The sequence below is a fragment of the Adiantum capillus-veneris genome, chromosome 30, assembly GCF_014529385.1.
Source record: "Adiantum capillus-veneris isolate H3 chromosome 30, ASM1452938v2, whole genome shotgun sequence".
NCBI lineage: Eukaryota > Viridiplantae > Streptophyta > Polypodiopsida > Polypodiales > Pteridaceae > Adiantum > Adiantum capillus-veneris.
Window position 1 is genome coordinate 33625366 of NC_140960.1, and position 19133 is coordinate 33644498.

Below are 19133 nucleotides of genomic sequence, written 5' to 3' on the forward strand. Positions count from 1 at the left end.
TGGTATCTGACCTCTATGTGTTTCGACTTTGAGTGAAACACTGGATTCTTTGCCAAAGCAATGGCACTCTGACTATCACAATGTAGTACTGGAACCTCGTGAATGCCCAAATCTCCCACTAGACGAGCCAACCATATGGCTTCCTTGTTGGCGTCAGACGCAGCAACATATTCTGCCTCAGTGGTAGATGAAGACGTGCAATCTTGGAGACACGATCTCCAAGAGATAGCTGCTCCAGCAAACATGAACACATAGCGAGATGTGGATCTTCTACGATCCAAGCAACCCGCATAATCCGCATCTGTGTAACCTACAATAGATGCATCACTGTTTTCGAAGCGTAAACACTTGCTAGCTGTACCTTTCAAATATCTGAGGATTTTCTTCACTGCTTCCCAATGCTTCTTGCCAGGGTTTGCCATGTACCTACTAGCCACTCCCACTGCATGTGCAATGTCTGGTCTTGTGGCAACCATAGCGTACATCAAACTGCCAACTGCTGAAGAATATGGTACTTTCACCATTTCCTCTTTCTCAGCCACTGTCTTGGGAGAGTCTTCCTTGCTAAGTTTGGAGTATGTTTGCATTGGGGTACTCAATGACTTCCCCCCCTGCATACTAAAACGTTGTAAGACTTTGTGAATGTACTTTTCTTGAGATAATTCAAGAATTCCACGTTGCCTGTCTCTCTTGATGTGCATACCAAGAAAGTGATTGGCATCTCCCAAATCCTTCATGGAAAACTGAGTGCTTAGCATCTCTTTCAATTGATTGATTTCATCAATTGATTTGCCTGCGATAAGCATATCATCTACATACAAGATCAAGATGATTAAAGAACCATCGTTCAACCTTTTTGTGTATAAACAGTGATCCTCTTGACTTCTAATGTAACCCTGAGACTGCATGAATTTGTCGAATTTTTGATACCATTGCCTTGAACCTTGCTTGAGGCCATAGAGTGCCTTTTTAAGTCTACAAACCAATTCTATCCTCGTTGGTTTTTGGGTTTCACATACGAAGCCCTCTGGTTGTTTCATGTAGACATCTTCATCTAGATCCCCGTGAAGAAATGCTGTGTTCACATCCATTTGGACAAGTTCCATGTTCTGGATAGCAACCAAGCCAAGCACGGTGTGAAGTGTAGTCATCTTGACTACTGGAGAGAAAATCTCATCAAAATCCACACCTTTTTGCTGCTTGAAACCCTTGGCAACTAGACGAGCCTTGTATCTAGGCTTGGGATCTTCCGTTGTATACTTCTTTTTGTATACCCACTTGCAAGGTAAAGCATGTTTGCTTTTTGGTAATTCAACCAAATCCCATGTCTCATTAGCCACAATCGAATTGTATTCTGATTGCATAGCCTGCTCCCACTTAACGCTATCCTCCATTTGTATAACTTCTTTGTAGCAGGTTGGCTCTCCACTGTCAGTGACCAAAATGTGGTGTATACCCGGCTCAAGCCGCTCGGGCGCACGTGATACTCTCTCAGAGCGTCTCAGTGCCCTACTGCTAGACTCCGCTCTCTCCGGAGCAATAGTAGTATCTTGCACTGTAGGAGTGGGTGCAACACTACTGAACTGAGTTGGTTTGGAGGCTACATCCTCAAAACGAACACGTCTATACTCTACATCTTTGATGGGCTTCTTGTGCATTTTTGATTCATTGAAAATCACATGTGAGCTACGAATGACTTTGTTTGATTCTGGGTGCCAGAGACGATATCCCATCTCTCCGTTTGCACCATAGACAGTAAAGATGCATTTGTGTGATCTGGGATCTAACTTCCGACGAAGTTCTTTGGGCACATGTGCATATGCTTCACATCCAAATACATGTAAATGCTCATAGCTTGGCCTTTTGCCAGTCCATAATTCCTCTGGAATTTTGAAATTCAAAGGAGAACTAGGTGACCTGTTGATGATGTGCACTGCTGTCAGAATAGCTTCCCCCCAAAACTCTGGAGTAAGCTTCGCCATAGACATCATAGAGACAACTCGCTCTTGAATCGTACGATTCATTCTTTCAGCTATCCCATTTTGTGCAGGTGTGTATGGAGCAGTAAACTGCCGCCGAATGCCTCTTCTATTGCAAAAATCCTTGAACTCTGTGGAGACGTATTCTCCACCATTGTCCGTGCGAAAAGCTTTGAGCTTTGTTCCTGATTGGTTCTCAACCATGGCGAGGAATTTTTGGAATGTCGAAAAGACTTCTTCCTTACGCTTAAGGAGATACACCCACACCTTTCTGGTGGAATTATCTATGAACGTGAGAAAGTAGTTTGCCCCCCCTAGGGTTTTATGTGGCATCGGACCACACTAATCACTGTGCACCAAGTCTAGAGGTTCGCCTAGTTTCTTATTCAATGGCGAAGATGTCAATCTAGTCTGTTTGCCATATAGACAATGCTCACACAATGGAAAGTCCGTGTAATCTAACACAGGTAAGTAGCCAAAACGCTGAAGTGTTTTCATTCCCTTTTGGCTAATATGCCCTAGCCGGCTATGCCACAACTCAGGAGACGGCAGCTCGGCAACATAGATAGAGTGTTCGTCGACACTCGAAACAAACAAAGAGTACAGGGATCCGTTTTTATTGCCTTTCATCATGATAAGGTTGTTCTTGCGGATCATCCAAGAACGATTACCAAAAACTGTAGTGTAGCCAAGATCATCCAATTGCCCTATAGAAAATAAGCTTTTCGTAAGCTTGGGCACATGTCTGACATTCTGCAGCACAAAAGTAGTGCCATTATGCATCTGAAGTTTCACATCACCAATGCCAATAATGTCAAGCTCATAGGAATTACCAAGCTTGACAATTCCATGCATGGATGCATAAGAGGAAAACCACTCTCTATGCGGTGTGACATGAAAACTTGCACCAGAATCAAGGATCCAATTCTGTGCATAACCCTCATCTTGTGCAACCAAAGCATCTGGAGTGAGATCTGAAGTGAAAATGAGAACATCTGAGGCATTTGTTGTCACCTCGGCATGAATCTCTGTGGGCATAATGAGCATCACTGGAGGAGGAGCATCCTCTACTGCAGTGGTAGGCATGGGAGACTCAACAATGTTGAGCTCCTCAATTTTTACTGTACTTTTGCCTTTGCCAGAATTATCCTTTTGCATGTTTTTCTGATCTCTTAGGAAACTGCGACAATCCTTTTTGTAATGACCCTTCTTGTGGCAATAGTAACACTCGACATTTTTGGCATTTCGGTCTCTACTTTGGTTCCTGTGTCTGCTAGGACTACGAGGATTCCGCTCTCTACTTTTGCTTTTGTATTTGTTCTTGTCACGGCCTCTTGGCTTTGTTGAACTGCCAGCCATATATGCATCTCCATGACTAGCATCATCGAGAGATTTACGACGAATCTCTTCAGTGAGCAACGCATCTGTGACAGCATTGAACTCTAACTTGCCATTCGGAGCTGAATTGCTAATGGCTGTGCAAAAGATATCCCATGAACTGGGTAGAGAGCATAACAAGAAGATAGACTTGAGTTCATCGTCAAACTCCTTAAAGCCCTGAGATGTCAGCTGGCTGAACAAGGAGTTGAACTCATTTAAATGACTGGAAACTGTGCTACCTTCTTTCATGTTGAGCTTCATAAGCTTTTTCATGAGAAACACTTTGTTGGATGCACTTTTGCTCTCCCATGCTGAACATAAGCTATCCCAAAGTTCCTTGGTTGTTTTCTTCCCTATGATAGTGAAGAAGACTGACTCGGCTAGGTGTAGACGTATCGTAGCCATGGCTTTTGCATCCAAAAGCTCCCATTGAGCTTGTGTATAATCATCATCCTCTGCGCGCTCTTTCAACGGTTCTGAGAGGCCTTTGTTTATCAAAACATCTTTCATGCGCTCTTTCCACATGGTGAATTTGCTGCCATCGAACTTCCGAATGAAATACTCCTCCTTTTGTGAAGAAGAAGCCATTGCTGATAAGAGGGTTTGAGAGGTGCCAAACTATGGTGAGACGCTGTAGAAATTTGGGCAGAGTTACCTTTGTGTCGGGAGTAAAATCTCAACCGAAATAGACTCAAAAGTGCCAACTATGGAAGGCACGACTCGCGGGAAGTAAATCCGGCAGAGTCTCCTTTGTATGAGGAGTCAAAACTCAACTCAAAATTTATATAAATGTGCCTACTGCACTAACTAGGCATCTGCAGCACAAAACCACTGCTATGTGAGTGCCAACTCGACGTCAAAAGAATAAATAACCGTCCAGATACATATCCTATGGTGAGGGTATTGTAAAGGGGAACTCCAGCTACCTGTATCACCGAAGGTGTCTCAACATTCGAGCACACGCCAGCTCAAAGAAAACCTCACGCTATCGAGCCTCCAAAGGCTAATGCAGACACAAATGGACTAGCCACAGTCTCAAAAAGGGCTCTTCTGGTCTGAGTCTCAGAAACGGTCGGGAAAAACTGCCAAAATAGCCAAAAATGGCTCCACACGTAGTTCAGTGGGTAGTGTCCGCAACTCAACGTACATGAGTAAAATCGCGCTCAAACAGGCGCCAAGAACTGCTGCATGCAGTGAAAGTGATCTCTGCGGGGATATCTGCTCTCAAAAGAGCTCAATAGCACTAGGTGTGCTCCCAACAAAATGCATCTGTCAACGCATGTGTCCGCAGAGAATCTGCTGTCGAAATGAATGCCAAATCGGCTGTGAAAGTGTTGTGTCTGGTAACTTGGAGAATCTGTGAGTGAATGGGCTGAAAAACCCCCCTGTAGCCTGTAACCTGCGTGTTGGTGTCGCTATGTGCCGATTTTTGCCGCCGGGAAGAAATATGCTAGTCGAATAGCCGCCAAAGGTGTCGTATCTGAAAACTGTGTCGTACAGGGCGATCGGTGCGCTCGGTGCCGATGCCGGGTGTCACTCCTCTATGACATAGGTACCTCACCCGCACATGTCGCAAGCTCGATCGTCGATCGCGGGAACGCGCTCGTCTGGGAAAAACGCCCGGTGTCTGGGTCGCATGTCGGAGATCCGCCGCAATGAGCAGTGTCGAGCCGGTGTGTAGACATGTAGTAGTGTTAGTGTGTATACGCGCTTCACCAGGGGCACTTTTATCCCACTGGGTTTTTCCCCCTGGACATCCGGTGTGAAAGGACACCTTATCTCTTAGGGTTTCATATAAGCTTTGTAGCTCTGAGTTTGTATATACACTATTATTCCAATACAGAGAGAGAGACTACAGAGATCTCGTACACAAGCTCTGTGTCTTCTCCTTCTCCATCTTCTTCCTACTCTGAGTTGCTGTCTTCCTTCTGTTCCTGTTTCATCATCTTCAACAATTGGTATCAGAGCAAGGTGATTTCCAGAGCCTCTACTTGCGTTTTCGCGTCCGCGCGCACAATCGCGTTTTCAGGCAGTTTTCGAAAAAATTTTGCTCGTGGAGCATCCTCGACGTTCGGGAGTATTTTGAGTAGGTGACCTGAGGTTTTACCCCCCTTTCGAAGCCGTTCGAGCCCTAAGAATTTTGTTCTAGCAGCGTAGCAGAAGTTACTTTTCGGAGGTGTTTAGATCAAGAGGGTGTGCTTTTGACAGATTTTCTTCAGGTAAACATTTCTTTTGGGAAGCAGCTTGTCTTAGCTTTGTGCTGAGATTTTGTGTAGAGTTTTGCTTGGATTGGAGAGGAGATTAGTGAATCTCTTGGAGGTTCTTTTTCTCTCTTGTGTGCATCTACAGTATGGCTCAATCTACGGAGAAAGAGATTTTTGGTGCGTTTACATCCGAAGACAAATTGGATGGTTACCAACTATTCTCTTTGGTCTTTTATGGCCAAAAATGTTTTGGTTGGTAAAGGATTGTGGGATTATGTATCTGGAGATGAAGTTCGTCAGGTAGCATTGCACCTGCCACGCTGGTCGTGGTGCAGCTGTTGGTGCAGGACCCTCACAGACTCCAGAGCAAAAGAGATGGGATACTAAAGATGCACAGGCTATGGCTGTGATTGCCTAACCATAAAGAGGGACAATCACACCACATATTAGATCTTGCAGAACTTCTGAGGATGCTTGGAACACTCTGCAAGCTATGTTTGGAGGAGAAACGCTGCCAGAATAGAGTTTTTGAAGAAACAACTTGACAAAATACAGATGGACGAAGGTGACGATATTGTCGAGCCTTTTACAAAAATCAGGGATCTTAAAGAGCAATTGCTTAGCATTGATGAAGTGATTCCAGAGAAGGACTTGGTTTCCAAAACACTCCATTCACTACCACCATCTTATTTGGACTTTTACAGACTTCTTTGACTCTGTCTTTGCGAGCTAATCCTGACCCTCTTCATTTTGAAGAGTTAGTGGCTTTGCTATTGCAGGAGGATCAAATCACGTAAGAACAAGTCTTTACAGGTGGATGGTATGGATCATGCTCTTGTTGTACAGAACAAAAACAGGGTAAAGAGAGTGCTCATCCTCAAGTCTGGTGCAGGACAATCTTCAGAGAAGTCTAAAGTGATTCCGACAAGTCCAAGAAGAAAGGTAAATGTCACTACTGCAAGAAACCTGGTCACTACATTAGTGAGTGTAAAAAGCGAATTGCTAAAGAAAAGAAGAAGAGTCAAGTTTGGTTGTTTCAGCTTCTGGTGATTCTTCTACAGCTAAAGAAGAGTCTGCAAACTTTGTGCAGGATTCTTATGCTTTTGTAGTATGTTCAGATTTTTTTGCTTACAGTGTTGACAAGACACAAATGATTTGGTACTTTGATAGTGGTGCATCCAGGCATATTACTTCAAGGAAGGATTTGTTTTGTTCATTGGATGCAGCTCCAGCAGGAAGAAGGTGACATGTGCAAATAATGCTTCTTATCAATCAAAGGCGTTGGTAAGATTTTGATTACCATTTCAGATGGTTAGATTTATGCTTGCCAGATGTCTTATATGTTCCAGGGATCAAGAAGAATTTGTTGTCTGTATCCTCTCTTGCAAAAAATGGTCTTCGGGTCATTTTTGAGGATGACAGATGTGTTGTACGAGATCGAGAGAATGGTTATTCTCTTACACTACAGGTACGCTGAAAATGGACATTTGTGCTAGATCATTATGAAAAGCAGATTCAGGTATGTATTGCAGAAACAAAGACTCAGGCCATGCAGGATGCTGAGTTGTGGCATGCTAGATTTGGGATGTTTGGTTATGGCACTTTGCTGACTTAAGGTAACGAGGTATGCGCTTCAAGCTGTCAATGATGCATACTGGGCTGTGCTAAATCTGCTTGCTTGTGAAACCCCAAATTGAATGTCTGGACGAGTGTTGCCTGCCAAATATATCAAGCAACCAACCGTGTGCATAAGTATGGTACATCAAAAGGTTTCTCCAGCATCATGCATGCTCAACTTTGATCCAGTTTCTAACGGGGTAGAGATTGGCTTGCAATTTTGCATACCAAACTTTGTCCAAAATTTTATGCAAATATTTTGCCTGCAACATGTATATGCCATCTTCTGATTGCACAAACTGAATACCCAAGTAATAATGTAGCAAACCAAGATCAGACATCTCAAAGGTTTTTCTCAAAGCATCTTTAAACGCTTCAATTTCATTTGCATTATTGCCTGTAAGAAGCATATCATCCACATAAAGTGTTAGCATAATGAGAACTCCATCTCTCTTTTTGACATACAAAGTACTTTCTGTTGGACTATTCTGAAATCCCTGGCCAATCAAATAAGTATGTATCTTCTCATACCATGCTCTTGGAGCCTGTTTGAGACCATACAAAGCTTTACGCAATCTACATACCTTTTTCTCTTGACCTTTATTGATGACTTTTCCAGGTTTTCTTGGGTGTATCCACTCAAAGCAAAGTCAGACGTGTTTGCAGTTTTTCAACATTATGTCGCCATGGTTGAAAATGAAACAGGTTGCAAAGTACAGACTCTTCGTACCGATCGAGGAGGTGAATACATGTCAGGTGCATTTAAGGATTTTTTGGGAAAGAAAGGCATTAAACACCAATGCACTATGCCATACACACCACAACAGAATGGTGTTGCAGAAAGGAAGAACAGGTCTTTAATGGAGACAGCTAGATGTATGCTCAAGGCTAAGAGTTTGCCTCATAAGCTATGGATGGAGGCAGTTGCTTGTGCAGCACATGTTTTGAACAGGTGTCCTACTCGTGCCTTGAAGACCATTACTGCATATGAAGCTTGGTATGACAGAAAACCTTCAGTCAGTTATCTTCGTGTTTTTGGTTGTCTTGCTTATGCTCACATCCCTCAGCAGTTACGTGGGAAGCTTGATGATAAGGCAATCAAATGTATATTTGTGGGGTACAGTAGTGGAAGTAAAGGTTATAGACTTTACAATCCTGCTACAAAAAAGATTTTTGAAAGTCGTGATGTAATTTTTGCAGAAACTACTGCTCAACCTATGGTTGCTTTTGATGTACCTCATATGCAGACACATGATGTATTTGAAGGTTTGCTTCCTTCTTTTGTGGAGAATCAAGAATCACAACAGGTTGATAATCTTGATCAATCTTTTGATCAGCATGTGACACCTCATGATGTAGAGGAAATTGTGCGTGAAGAGCAAGAAGTTCTCAGGGAAGAAAGAACCTTGCCTAAATGGGTTCAGAAAACTTTGCAGGAAGAAAGAACCTTGCCTAAATGGGTTCAAAAAACTTGCTCTCTGCACTATGAACCTTGCCTAAATGGGTTCAGAAATCTTGCCATGTTCTTTCCAAGGGGGGATATGTATGGAAAGCACAGTTCTATGCAGCTTCTTGGTTACAGCGATTCAGATTGGGCTGGTGATTTTGACACACGACATTCCACAAGTGGCAATTGTTTTTTCTTGGGAAATGCATGTATATCTTGGCTAAGCAAGAAGCAACCCACAGTGGCTACATCAACTTGTGAAGCTGAGTACAGGGCAGCTTTCACGGCAACAGTTGATTGTGTATGGATACGCAGGTTATTGGCAGATCTTTGTGAGTGTCAACAGGCACCCACTACCATTTTCACTGACAGTCAGAGTGCTATGGCAGTTGCAAGGAATCCAGTATTTCATGCAAGAACAAAGCACATAGAGGTTCACTACCACTATGTCAGGGAAAGGCTACATGCAGGGGAGATCACACTAACTTACTGTCCTACACAGGATAACATTGCAGATCTATTTACGAAGGCGTTATCACGAGAAAAGTTTGAAGCTTTCCGAAAAGCTTTGGGCTTACTCTCATACACATGATGATCTCCTACCTTGTACGGATTCACACTATCACTACAGGGGGGATTTGTAGACATGTAGTAGTGTTAGTGTGTATACGCGCTCACCAGGGGCACTTTTATCCCACTGGGTTTTTCCCCCTGGACATCCGGTGTGAAAGGACACCTTATCTCTTAGGGTTTCATATAAGCTTTGTAGCTCTGAGTTTGTATATACACTATTATTCCAATACAGAGAGAGAGACTACAGAGATCTCGTACACAAGCTCTGTGTCTTCTCCTTCTGTATTGGAATAATAGTGTATATACAAACTCAGAGCTACAAAGCTTATATGAAACCCTAAGAGATAAGGTGTCCTTTCACACCGGATGTCCAGGGGGAAAAACCCAGTGGGATAAAAGTACCCCTGGTGAAGCGCGTATACACACTAACACTACTACATGTCTACAAATCCCCCCTGTAGTGATAGTGTGAATCCGTACAAGGTAGCAGATCATCATGTGTATGAGAGTAAGCCCAAAGCTTTTTGGAAAGCTTCAAACTTTTCCAATACAGAGAGAGAGACTACAGAGATCTCGTACACAAGCTCTGTGTCTTCTCCTTCTCCATCTTCTTCCTACTCTGAGTTGCTGTCTTCCTTCTGTTTCCTGTTTCATCATCTTCAACACGGTGCGCATGAGAGGTGTCGATGTCGATGTCGCCTTCCACCGCCGAGCGGAAGTGGCTAGCCGAGTAGCCGTAAAACGCTAATGCTCGAAGCCGATATGTCAAGATCGCTCCAAGCTCGTTGGATGACGATGTCAAAAAAAAAAGTCGATGACGAAGTCGGAGAATGGTTGTACGCTGATGTCGGTGCACATCGCTCGTCAACAACAAGATCTGTTGTGGTCGACTTACCCAAAAAAGAAAAAAACCCTTACTTCTCCTCAATGCTACAAGCTAAAGGCTGCCCAATTCAGCTCAGTGCTCGATTCCCAGGCCAGTGGACTCGCGCAGCTCCAACTCCTGAGAGTGTGTGTGTGTGTTTATACACTACCACACACATTCAGTTGCAGCTTGTGAATCTTTTTGATTTGTGGCTCGCCACTACTTGTGGGAAAAAGTGTTTTCACACACTATAATGTGTCAAACAAACAAGCAAAAATTGTTTTTTTTTTGTTGCTTTTTGACGACTGCCTGTTGCAGAGAGTCGACCCTGAATGTTTGTGTGTGTGGATGCTCGCGCTCGGATCTACAGCCTACCAGCGCTACCTGAATTGGCTATTGTCCAGCGCTACTGCCAGGCATAGCGTAGGTCTCATTGCACCCTTGATTGCCACAAGCTGCTATGCCTCGCTTGTTTCAAGCAGTGTCACGGCCTGCCAGAATTGCCTCTTCAAGATTTCCGTGCTCAGCGCTGCCAGAAATCCTGCTCTCGATGCTCCTGGCGGCCCCAATTCTACTGCTGACTTGCTCACAAGTTCAGCTCTTGACTGCCGACAGCTCTCAATTCCAAGATCCTCGGTGGGCTCTTTTGAGACTGTGTGTGTGTGTGTGAGAGAGAGAGAGAGACACAACACACTGGGAATCTGGGAGTGCTCCTACCTGGGCTCGATTGGCTTGCCTTGTGAGGATACACACAGAATTCCCCCTGCTCACACACAATCGGGCAGGCTGTATTGACCCGAATGCTCTCTCCAGCGCTGTGGGCTTTGATTGCCCTCTTTCACGAGCTTGTAGTATTTTCCAGCTTTAATTTGTCTACGAGCTTCAAGATTGTAAGACTTCCAATGCTCACTCTGCTTGCACTCAATGCTTCAAATGCTTAGCAAATGTGCTTCGACTTTGCTCATCCTGCTCACTCAAGCCTTCGACTCTATTCTCCTCCTCATGCCCCTCTATCTGTACAGCGCTTTGCTTCCTCTTCAGGGCTTTCCCAAGCTAGTACTCAAATTTTCTTTCGACGAGTTGCTCGGTGTCCCAAATCTCCAAGCTCTGCACTATTCTCAACAGACTGCCTTTGATGTCGATTTCCTGCTATGCAGAGCTTTCCAAGCATCCAAAGATTCCTCTCAACAAGGAGAGCTACACACACGGGGTAGTCGGGGCTCGGGATCGGGGTGCCTTGATACCATTTGATGGCTCTGATTTGCCTGCAGAAGCTTTGCTCGGCTTCAAATCCTTCGATTTCCTTGCTTCTCCAAGCTAAGCTCGCAATTTCGGATCTGCTGCACACTGCCAAGCTCAAGCTTGAGCTCCGAGCTCCGCCATAGCCGGCGAGCTCTGCCGCTTCCAAGTCGATTGTTGGAGAGCGGTTGCGCGTACGGTTCGCTGCCGTAGCTCTGATACCAATTGTTGTGTGGCTCTAGTGCGTGTACGGAGTGTGTGCAAGAGAGGGGAAGAAGAGAAATGGGGAAGGGGGAGATACACAGGCAGCCAATGTGTGGGTTAGTGGAGAAGAAAGAGAAGAGTCAACCCTTCCTCTTTCTCTCCCTATATTGAATAGGTGAACTTAAGTGTACAAGGGTGGTTTCCCACGGCCACTTGGCCTACACCCCAACACCAAGGTCGCGAGACTCGAGGGTAGTCCAAAATACAACAGATGAATCAATGAGGGATTTCCCACCCTATGTTCCTATAGTTGAGGAGCAGTGGCCAGAGGAGTTATGGAAGGCTGTCCGAGATGCCCAAAAAAGAGAAGAGGATGCTGCACCAGCACCATTTCCTGAAATCCTATTAGATAGACCACAAATGAGTGTTGATGCGAGGTCATATCATGGTGATGTAGGATCGATAGCATCCGAAGACAGTACCTGCATCGTTAAGAACTTTGCCACAGTACATGGGAGATTTTGAGGCAAAGTCTGAGATTGTGAGAGTTCCATCACAGAGGCTAAGAGGGACAAATGAGTTGGACACAATTTCGACTGACTTGCTATCCACGCCAGTGAACTGCACAATTATGTTGGCAGAACTTTTGAAAATCAGGCCAAGTATGTGGACGGATATAGGAAAATGCTTGGAAAAAATTGGGATCAAAAGCCCGTTAAGGTTCCTGGAAAAAGAGCTAGATGAGATCGAGAAGCCTAGATCAAATGTAAGACCGATACCTCTGAACAAAGTAGGAGAGTACTGTGAAAGAGAAGATGGTAATGCCACTTTGCCTGTCGAGTACAATGGGATTGAAACAAAAGCTATACTTGACAACGGAGCAGGAATTGCCATAGCAACAAAACGAATATGGGAGAAATGGGGTAGGCCCGCCTTTAGAACAACCAGAATAAAATTACAGTTAGCTGATGGGCATGTGAAAAGACCCATGGGATTGCTAGAAGCGATAGTGGTGTCTTCTTGTGGTATAGAGTATACGCATACTTTTGCCATAGTTGACTTTGGCAAGAAAAATAACTATGAAATCATCCTTGGAAGACCATTCATGAGGCAACTCAAGATGGTACAAGATTGGGGTTATGATTATCTATACTTGAGACATGCTGAAACCAGAACACGTGTAAATATGAGAAATCATAGTTACCAAGATGTAACTCGAACGCCTGGGGAAGATTTTGATTCTGCAACACAAAGTGGATCAACAGACCATCCGTGGATGGGCAAAAAGAAAGAAATCTGGATGTGCGGAGCATCGGAGTGTAGTGACTTTGGGAGAAATGAGAATGCCTTAGAGAGGGTCTTAGAAGATGATGCTTACATAAGAGAACCTTTTCTGGAAGAGGCGTTAGAACCGCTAGAGTGGACTCAGATATTGGCTACTTTGGATGTCTGTGTTAATGAGACCACTCCAACAAAATTTTGTGATGAGAATGGGTATGACATAGTCCCCTACTACATGCTAAGGGTTATGTGTGAGACAGATAAAGAATCTGAGTATGAGTTCAAAACGGGGTTATCAGCTATGGGGATAGCACAAAACCAGATACCTAGCCCGAATAATGGTCATATAGAAATAGGTGCTCTTTGCGATCAGTGTGCGATAACACACTTGATTACAAACTGTCCAACTCGAATGCATAGTACAAAGGAGGAGCCACAAGTCAACAAAGCAAAGTTGCAAGAAGAAGGGCTAAGATCCAAAGAAGATGCTCCAGGTCCAACGCTTACAAACGAGCAATATGAAGACTTGGAATCAATCAAAGAAGAGGTGCAGCAAGTGACAGGAAGTTTAGACACTATTGGTGACATTTCAACAGCTGAAGTTGAGGAAGAAGAGCCTATGACTCTACAGGAACCAAATGCTGATTTTGTCTCTCCAAAAGACATATAAAAGGAAATGGTGGTCAAGCAGGAGGTAGAACACACAGATGAACTCAGAAGTGTGAACAATGAAGAAGAAGACGGCAAGGAGTCCAGGCCAAAGATTGCTCAAGTCACTCAAGAGAACACAGGCAATCTAGTACCAAAGAAGATCAACTTTTTGCTAAGTGCACAAGACGGAGTCAAGATGAACTTTATGGCAGAAGCTAATACAAATTCCATGACTAATGTCATGTCATATGGCATGTGGTTACTTCTAAGTAAGCCAAAGCTTTATGATATTAAGATAAAGGTAAATCTCTCACCTGAAGTAGATGTTATAAGTATGGGGATTGTAGAAGCTACTCTCCAACTACACTCATAGAATGTCAAAGAAAAATTATTGGTGGTAGATTCTTGACAAATGGGAACACACTTGATTTTTTCCAAGCCATGGGCACAAGTCTTTGAAGACGAGCCGGAATCTTCAACAATGGTCATCAAGTGAAAACAGAGGTCAAGCCTACCACAGTTCAAAGATTCTTGGCTATTGAAAAAGGCAAAGCTAAAGTAAGCCCACAGTCTTTAGCCCAGCCAATGCAAGTGCAAGACAAAGCCTCTACATCAAAAGCCAAACCATCAACAAAACAATGGAAACCCAAGCAAAAAGTCTATCAACCGAAGTTTCCATCGCCCGAAAGTCTCCAAAGGAAGTCAAAACAGGTCAACCAAGTGCTAGTATCCAAGGCACAAATTAAAGTTAATGATCCAATTTGGATACAATCATAGGAACAACCTCAACAAGCAAAGGTAACAGGATGGATCACATCAAGCGAGTCAATTATTGCACAAGGCTACAAGAAAGGAAATTCATATGTTTGGGTCAACAAGCCCAAGATAACAGCCTGGCGATATCCATCCCATGCCAACCACTCAGTCAGGAATCAACAAAGCCGTCAATGTCAATCACATAACTGAACCAAGAGAAAGGGCAGGTACAAAAAGCAAAAGAGAAGGTCTTCCACTGGACAAACCATACGACAAGTCTGGGTAATGAAATCAGAATTCTACCAGACTACCCAACAAAATCAAGTGAAGATCACCTCCAAGAAAGTCCAAAGATTCATTCGAGTCGAGTTACTCAAAGCACAAGGATTCTATGAGGGTAACTTTCAAATCTGGTTACCTAAGGTAGTAGCTTATCAAGGAATCACCCAAGAACAGCAAGAAACATCAAGAAATCAAGAGCAGCCACCCGCTACACCCAAGAGTACTATAACCTATAGATGGATCCCTCGTCAATTACTACAAGAGCATGGCTTTTACAAAAGTAACAGCCATATTTGGAAATTAAAGACAAGGTACCATCAAGTCAAAGAAGAAACAAGGCAAGTGGCAAAGGACATCACACCATGCCCAAGAACAATGTGGGTTCCAAAATTTGCGATTGAGGCTCAACAACAAGAAAGATACAAAACTCCTTTACAGCCTCTTAACAACAATAAGAAAGCAACGGTAAATGCTGAGGTCATAGTTTTGAATAACACTTTCTAGAAGAAGAAGACTTCATCAACCATTGCTTCAACATCAATACCTGTCTCATCAAGCGACCACAATTTGCTACCAAGGAATGAAGAGCAGATATATGCCAATGTATTGGAGAACATGGCATCTCAAATAGAAACTAACGAGAAAGGCCTAAACATCAAAAGCATATGGAATTGGATTTCAGGCCGCGATCAGGTAAGTCCAAGTCGCCATTAAACTAACATGGCATAAGAGTCTAGAGTCGGGCAGCTAAGCCACTAAATGAGCAAAGTGTCAGACCCAAGCTTCAAGTTAATATTTTTCTGTGGTCTATGAGTCTAGCTAATAGGTATAAGCTCAAGCTGGAGAGTTGAGCATAGATAAAGTCACGTCGCTCATGCTGGAAGAGGTGAGCATAAGAGTCAAAGTCCATATAATATATAAGGTGGAGAAGGTGGAGTAGTCAAAACAAAAACACTCACGCACTTGAGACAGTGAGGAAGAGTGGAGAAACCTCGACAGCAAAAACCCTTCTTGTGAGTAGTGAAAGCTTTTGAAGCACTCATGCTATATGTTTTGCTCGCTAGACTAACTCCATGAAGAACCCATCAATAATCTTCTCTCACACCGCATCTTGTTTAACATGCATAACTTTGTGCAAGCATATAGATGTCCCATCATTGGACATATGCATTAGGCACTCTTTTTTATTCCACCCATGCACTTACACAAACAAATGACGATGACCAAGAGGAAACAGGTTTTATGAGCCTTTGCTCAACAACAATGACTCTGACTTCAAGCTACTAACACTTATCCATGTATATCAAGCCCATACTAGTAGCCAAATGGCCATATGTACTTTAACTCAGCATAACTCTATAACATCAGAACCTAAGTACATATAGCCTCCAATTTAATTATGACTACAGATATTCTTTACCAATGGGTTTTTCCCTTTAGTCTTATCTAGGTATCCAAGACCTTCATTTTGTATATACGCTACATTTTACTTTTACTCTTTTATTTTTTATAACAACAAAAACAAGAAGAACCACGATATCCCCACACTACTAATTGAAAATCTACTGACAAGTCAAAAGGGAGAGGCCAAAAAACAGCTTGACAAAGCTTCAAGTCAACTTACAGGTACGACTGCCATATAACAACCACAGGAAAAGCAAACTAGAGCTACAATGACAATAAAGTGCTGCACCAACAAGTCGATACAACCTCATGCAGTTCAAGATACAACAACCAATCGGAGGGGGAGAGTTCCAGGCTTCAGATACACTACAAGTACAACTTCAAGGAAGCTTTAATATCACGCAAAGCAACCAACTGCAGAAGAGGCTGCCACAACAACTTCAACCAACATCAAGACATCAAGAACTCGTCAAGGCAAGCAAAGACATAGGGTCTTGTCGGGGACGACAAGAATTCGGAGGGGGAGAGTGTTGAAAGGACGCCCTTTTAACAACGTTTCCATAAAGATTCCATTAAAGATTCCTCAAAGATTCTGTAAAAATTCCACATGAAGATGGTGATGAAGTAATGAATATGAAGATGGATGCTGCAACATGAAGATACGAGTTCATGGACGTCATCGAATATCCCGTTATTATTATTTTGAGCCATTACGGCCACTTTGTAATGTTTACGGGAACCTCATATTTTAAATCGGCACTTGTATTTTGGCCGCAGATGCTTGTATAATGAGTAAAGCCAACTCAGTTTCTTGTAATTAAGCTCTGTAGAAGCCTAGGGACAATTCAGGTCATTTGGCCGGACATTAGGTTTGAAGGCTTTGTATATAAGCTGAAACCTAAGGCTTTGTAAAAAACACATTACGTTATCTCAAATAATATACAGTCGTGGGTTCTGCAGCACACAGTAGTGAGCTTCACGCACACACACCGTCGCGCACACTAATCACATTGCAGATATGAGAGTAGGAGCGTGTTAGCATCGAGGAGCTCTCCGCGTCGACGCAAGCAATGCAAGCCGAGGACCACATCGCGAGCCCGCCTGCTACGAGCTATATTTGGTTGTAAGTACCTCAAACGACATCCGTTCTGAATGATCGAGTAGTCGTTAGAATTAGGGCGATAAGCTCTTCGTGTTGATGTCTTTGTAGATCAGTTCCGGACACTTTGGAAATTGCTGTTTTGAGTCTATCGCGATAGAAATTAGAGGTCTTACAGTTATGGTTTTCAGGGTTTAGGTGTTTGGCCATATAGGATATGTCCTTGTGAGTCTTACCCTCTGATTTCGAGTCATTCCGATATGATTTGATACTGTTTCGAGCTTGTAGTGTTTCGTAGGATGCGTTGTCTGTTTCTTTGCTTTATGGTAGTGTTGTGGTAAGATTAGTGACTGTAGAGTGTTGTTCATGTCTAGCTCAGGGTTGACAGCCCAGAGATTGCCTCCATGCCCTAGTCGGGTCAGCTACGTCCTCGGATTGACAATTTGTTGATCTGTGTTCTCGCTGTGCTCCATCGTCCATCGCGGCGTACCCGCTAACATTGTCCTTTCCCTGCCTGGGAGTCATCATCTGCTAACCTGTATCTACTTTTTCAACCTATGTGAATGCTAGCATTTTTGCTTTTGGATCAGCTGGCCTCAACAACAGTTCAACACCATATTTAGTTCAGTACCTTGCGTTTGCAGGTACTTCAGCCCTAGTATCAACACCTATTGCAGCCTTAGTGCCACAACAAATAAGCCTCAATACCTTGCTTTCTTACCCACATTACATGACAAAAACTAGAATCCACATGAGTGATTGGAGATCATACAACTTCCACATAATAAATCAATTTCTTCTTCAAGGGTGGCATTACCCCCATAGGCGTAAACAACCCATTTCGAGGCCCTTTAGGTGTCGCAGTAGTTTCGAACAACAACCGTTCATGACTTGTTGGGATCCCGCTGTTTGGCATGGGAGAATGAGGAAATGGGCACAGATCCCCTCTAGTGCAAAATCCTTGAAGAAAATATCGACAACTGGCTAGATTTTCAAGCACCTCACCTGATAGCATTATAGGAGATGCCCAGATCCCTGTGGTTGATATATTCCTCTCTGGTGTAATGGCACCAGTAAGAGTTGCCTTTGAGGTAAGCTGTTGTTCAACAACATCAAACACAAAATTAGGAGCTTTGACTGAACGACTCTGTTGCATTTGAGAATATGAAATTCCAGGTTGACTTCACAAGCTAGCAAAAAACCAAGCTTGTTGCTCTTGCAGCGTTTGCTGCCTCAGTAGAAACTCTTCCTTTACTTGCTACCGACAAAGCACCATTCCTCAATCTGTTGCTGCGCAGTAGCCTCATGCATTCGGTGTGCATAAAACTTTAAGTTTGCTGGGTAAGGAGGCACAAAACTTGCTGGAGAAAGTGGAAAAAAGGCTCCATTTTCCAAAGAACTCTGATGCCTAAGGTGCATTGATGCTGCACCGTATTCACCACTCATAAGTTAGCTACTACAATATTGGAGAAGCACATGCCTATCTTCGATTTGATATGTCTTCTAACTATGATTATGGTCTTTAATTCGGACTTTGTCTCAGTGTGCTATTAATTTGTTGATTGTTCTATTAGGTCTCCCCAATCTCGAAAAATTAGAAATCCTTTCAAAACATCTCGAGTGCATAAGTGAAGGGTGACTTTAGGAAATGAAAAGACCATGGAGGTGGAAAGTTAAAAGTCTTTTTGTATGCATATAAATAGAGATGGTCGAATGCACCTTAATTAATTTTCTTTCCTCTAGCGTTTTCAAACCATTAGAGCCATTAGGAAAGCCTTTTATTTTTTTAGAGCCATTAGGAAAACATTTTTGTTGATTGTCCGATATGTTGGTCCTTGCCCTTTTCACATTTGTTTGATGTATTGCTCTAAACACTTGGAACAACCTTTTCCCTTACTTTGAGGCAACAATTTTTTTCTGTTATTTTAATTCATTTCAACACTTGTTCAATAAAAAAGTCATCTCATATTGTGTGTGATGTTGTTAAAAGCAATCATGGCAAGCGGAGGCTTTCAAGAAAATTAACTATGTCTTTTTTGTTTAATATGGTATGCAAAATTTCAACGGGGTCCCATGGTTGCTACTGAGAATGTGCATGTTTACTACCATCAGCTATCAACGCTCTTTTTATGTGTGCATAGTGTTGTCACTT

At 43.1% G+C, this 19133-nt stretch overlaps 1 protein-coding gene across 1 annotated transcript in view; it reads right to left on the reverse strand.

Moving 5' to 3' along the window:
- Positions 1-18427, reverse strand: part of LOC147417775 (uncharacterized) — a 45309-nt gene extending 26882 nt beyond the window's left edge. The window contains exons 1-2 of the mRNA XM_086507044.1: positions 18255-18427; positions 17987-18162 (exon numbers count right to left, since the gene is read on the reverse strand). Of these exons, the coding sequence (XP_086363170.1) occupies positions 17987-18162; positions 18255-18427 (349 nt within the window). The remainder of the gene's footprint in view (positions 1-17986; positions 18163-18254) is intronic.
- Positions 18428-19133: the final 706 nt, after the last annotated feature.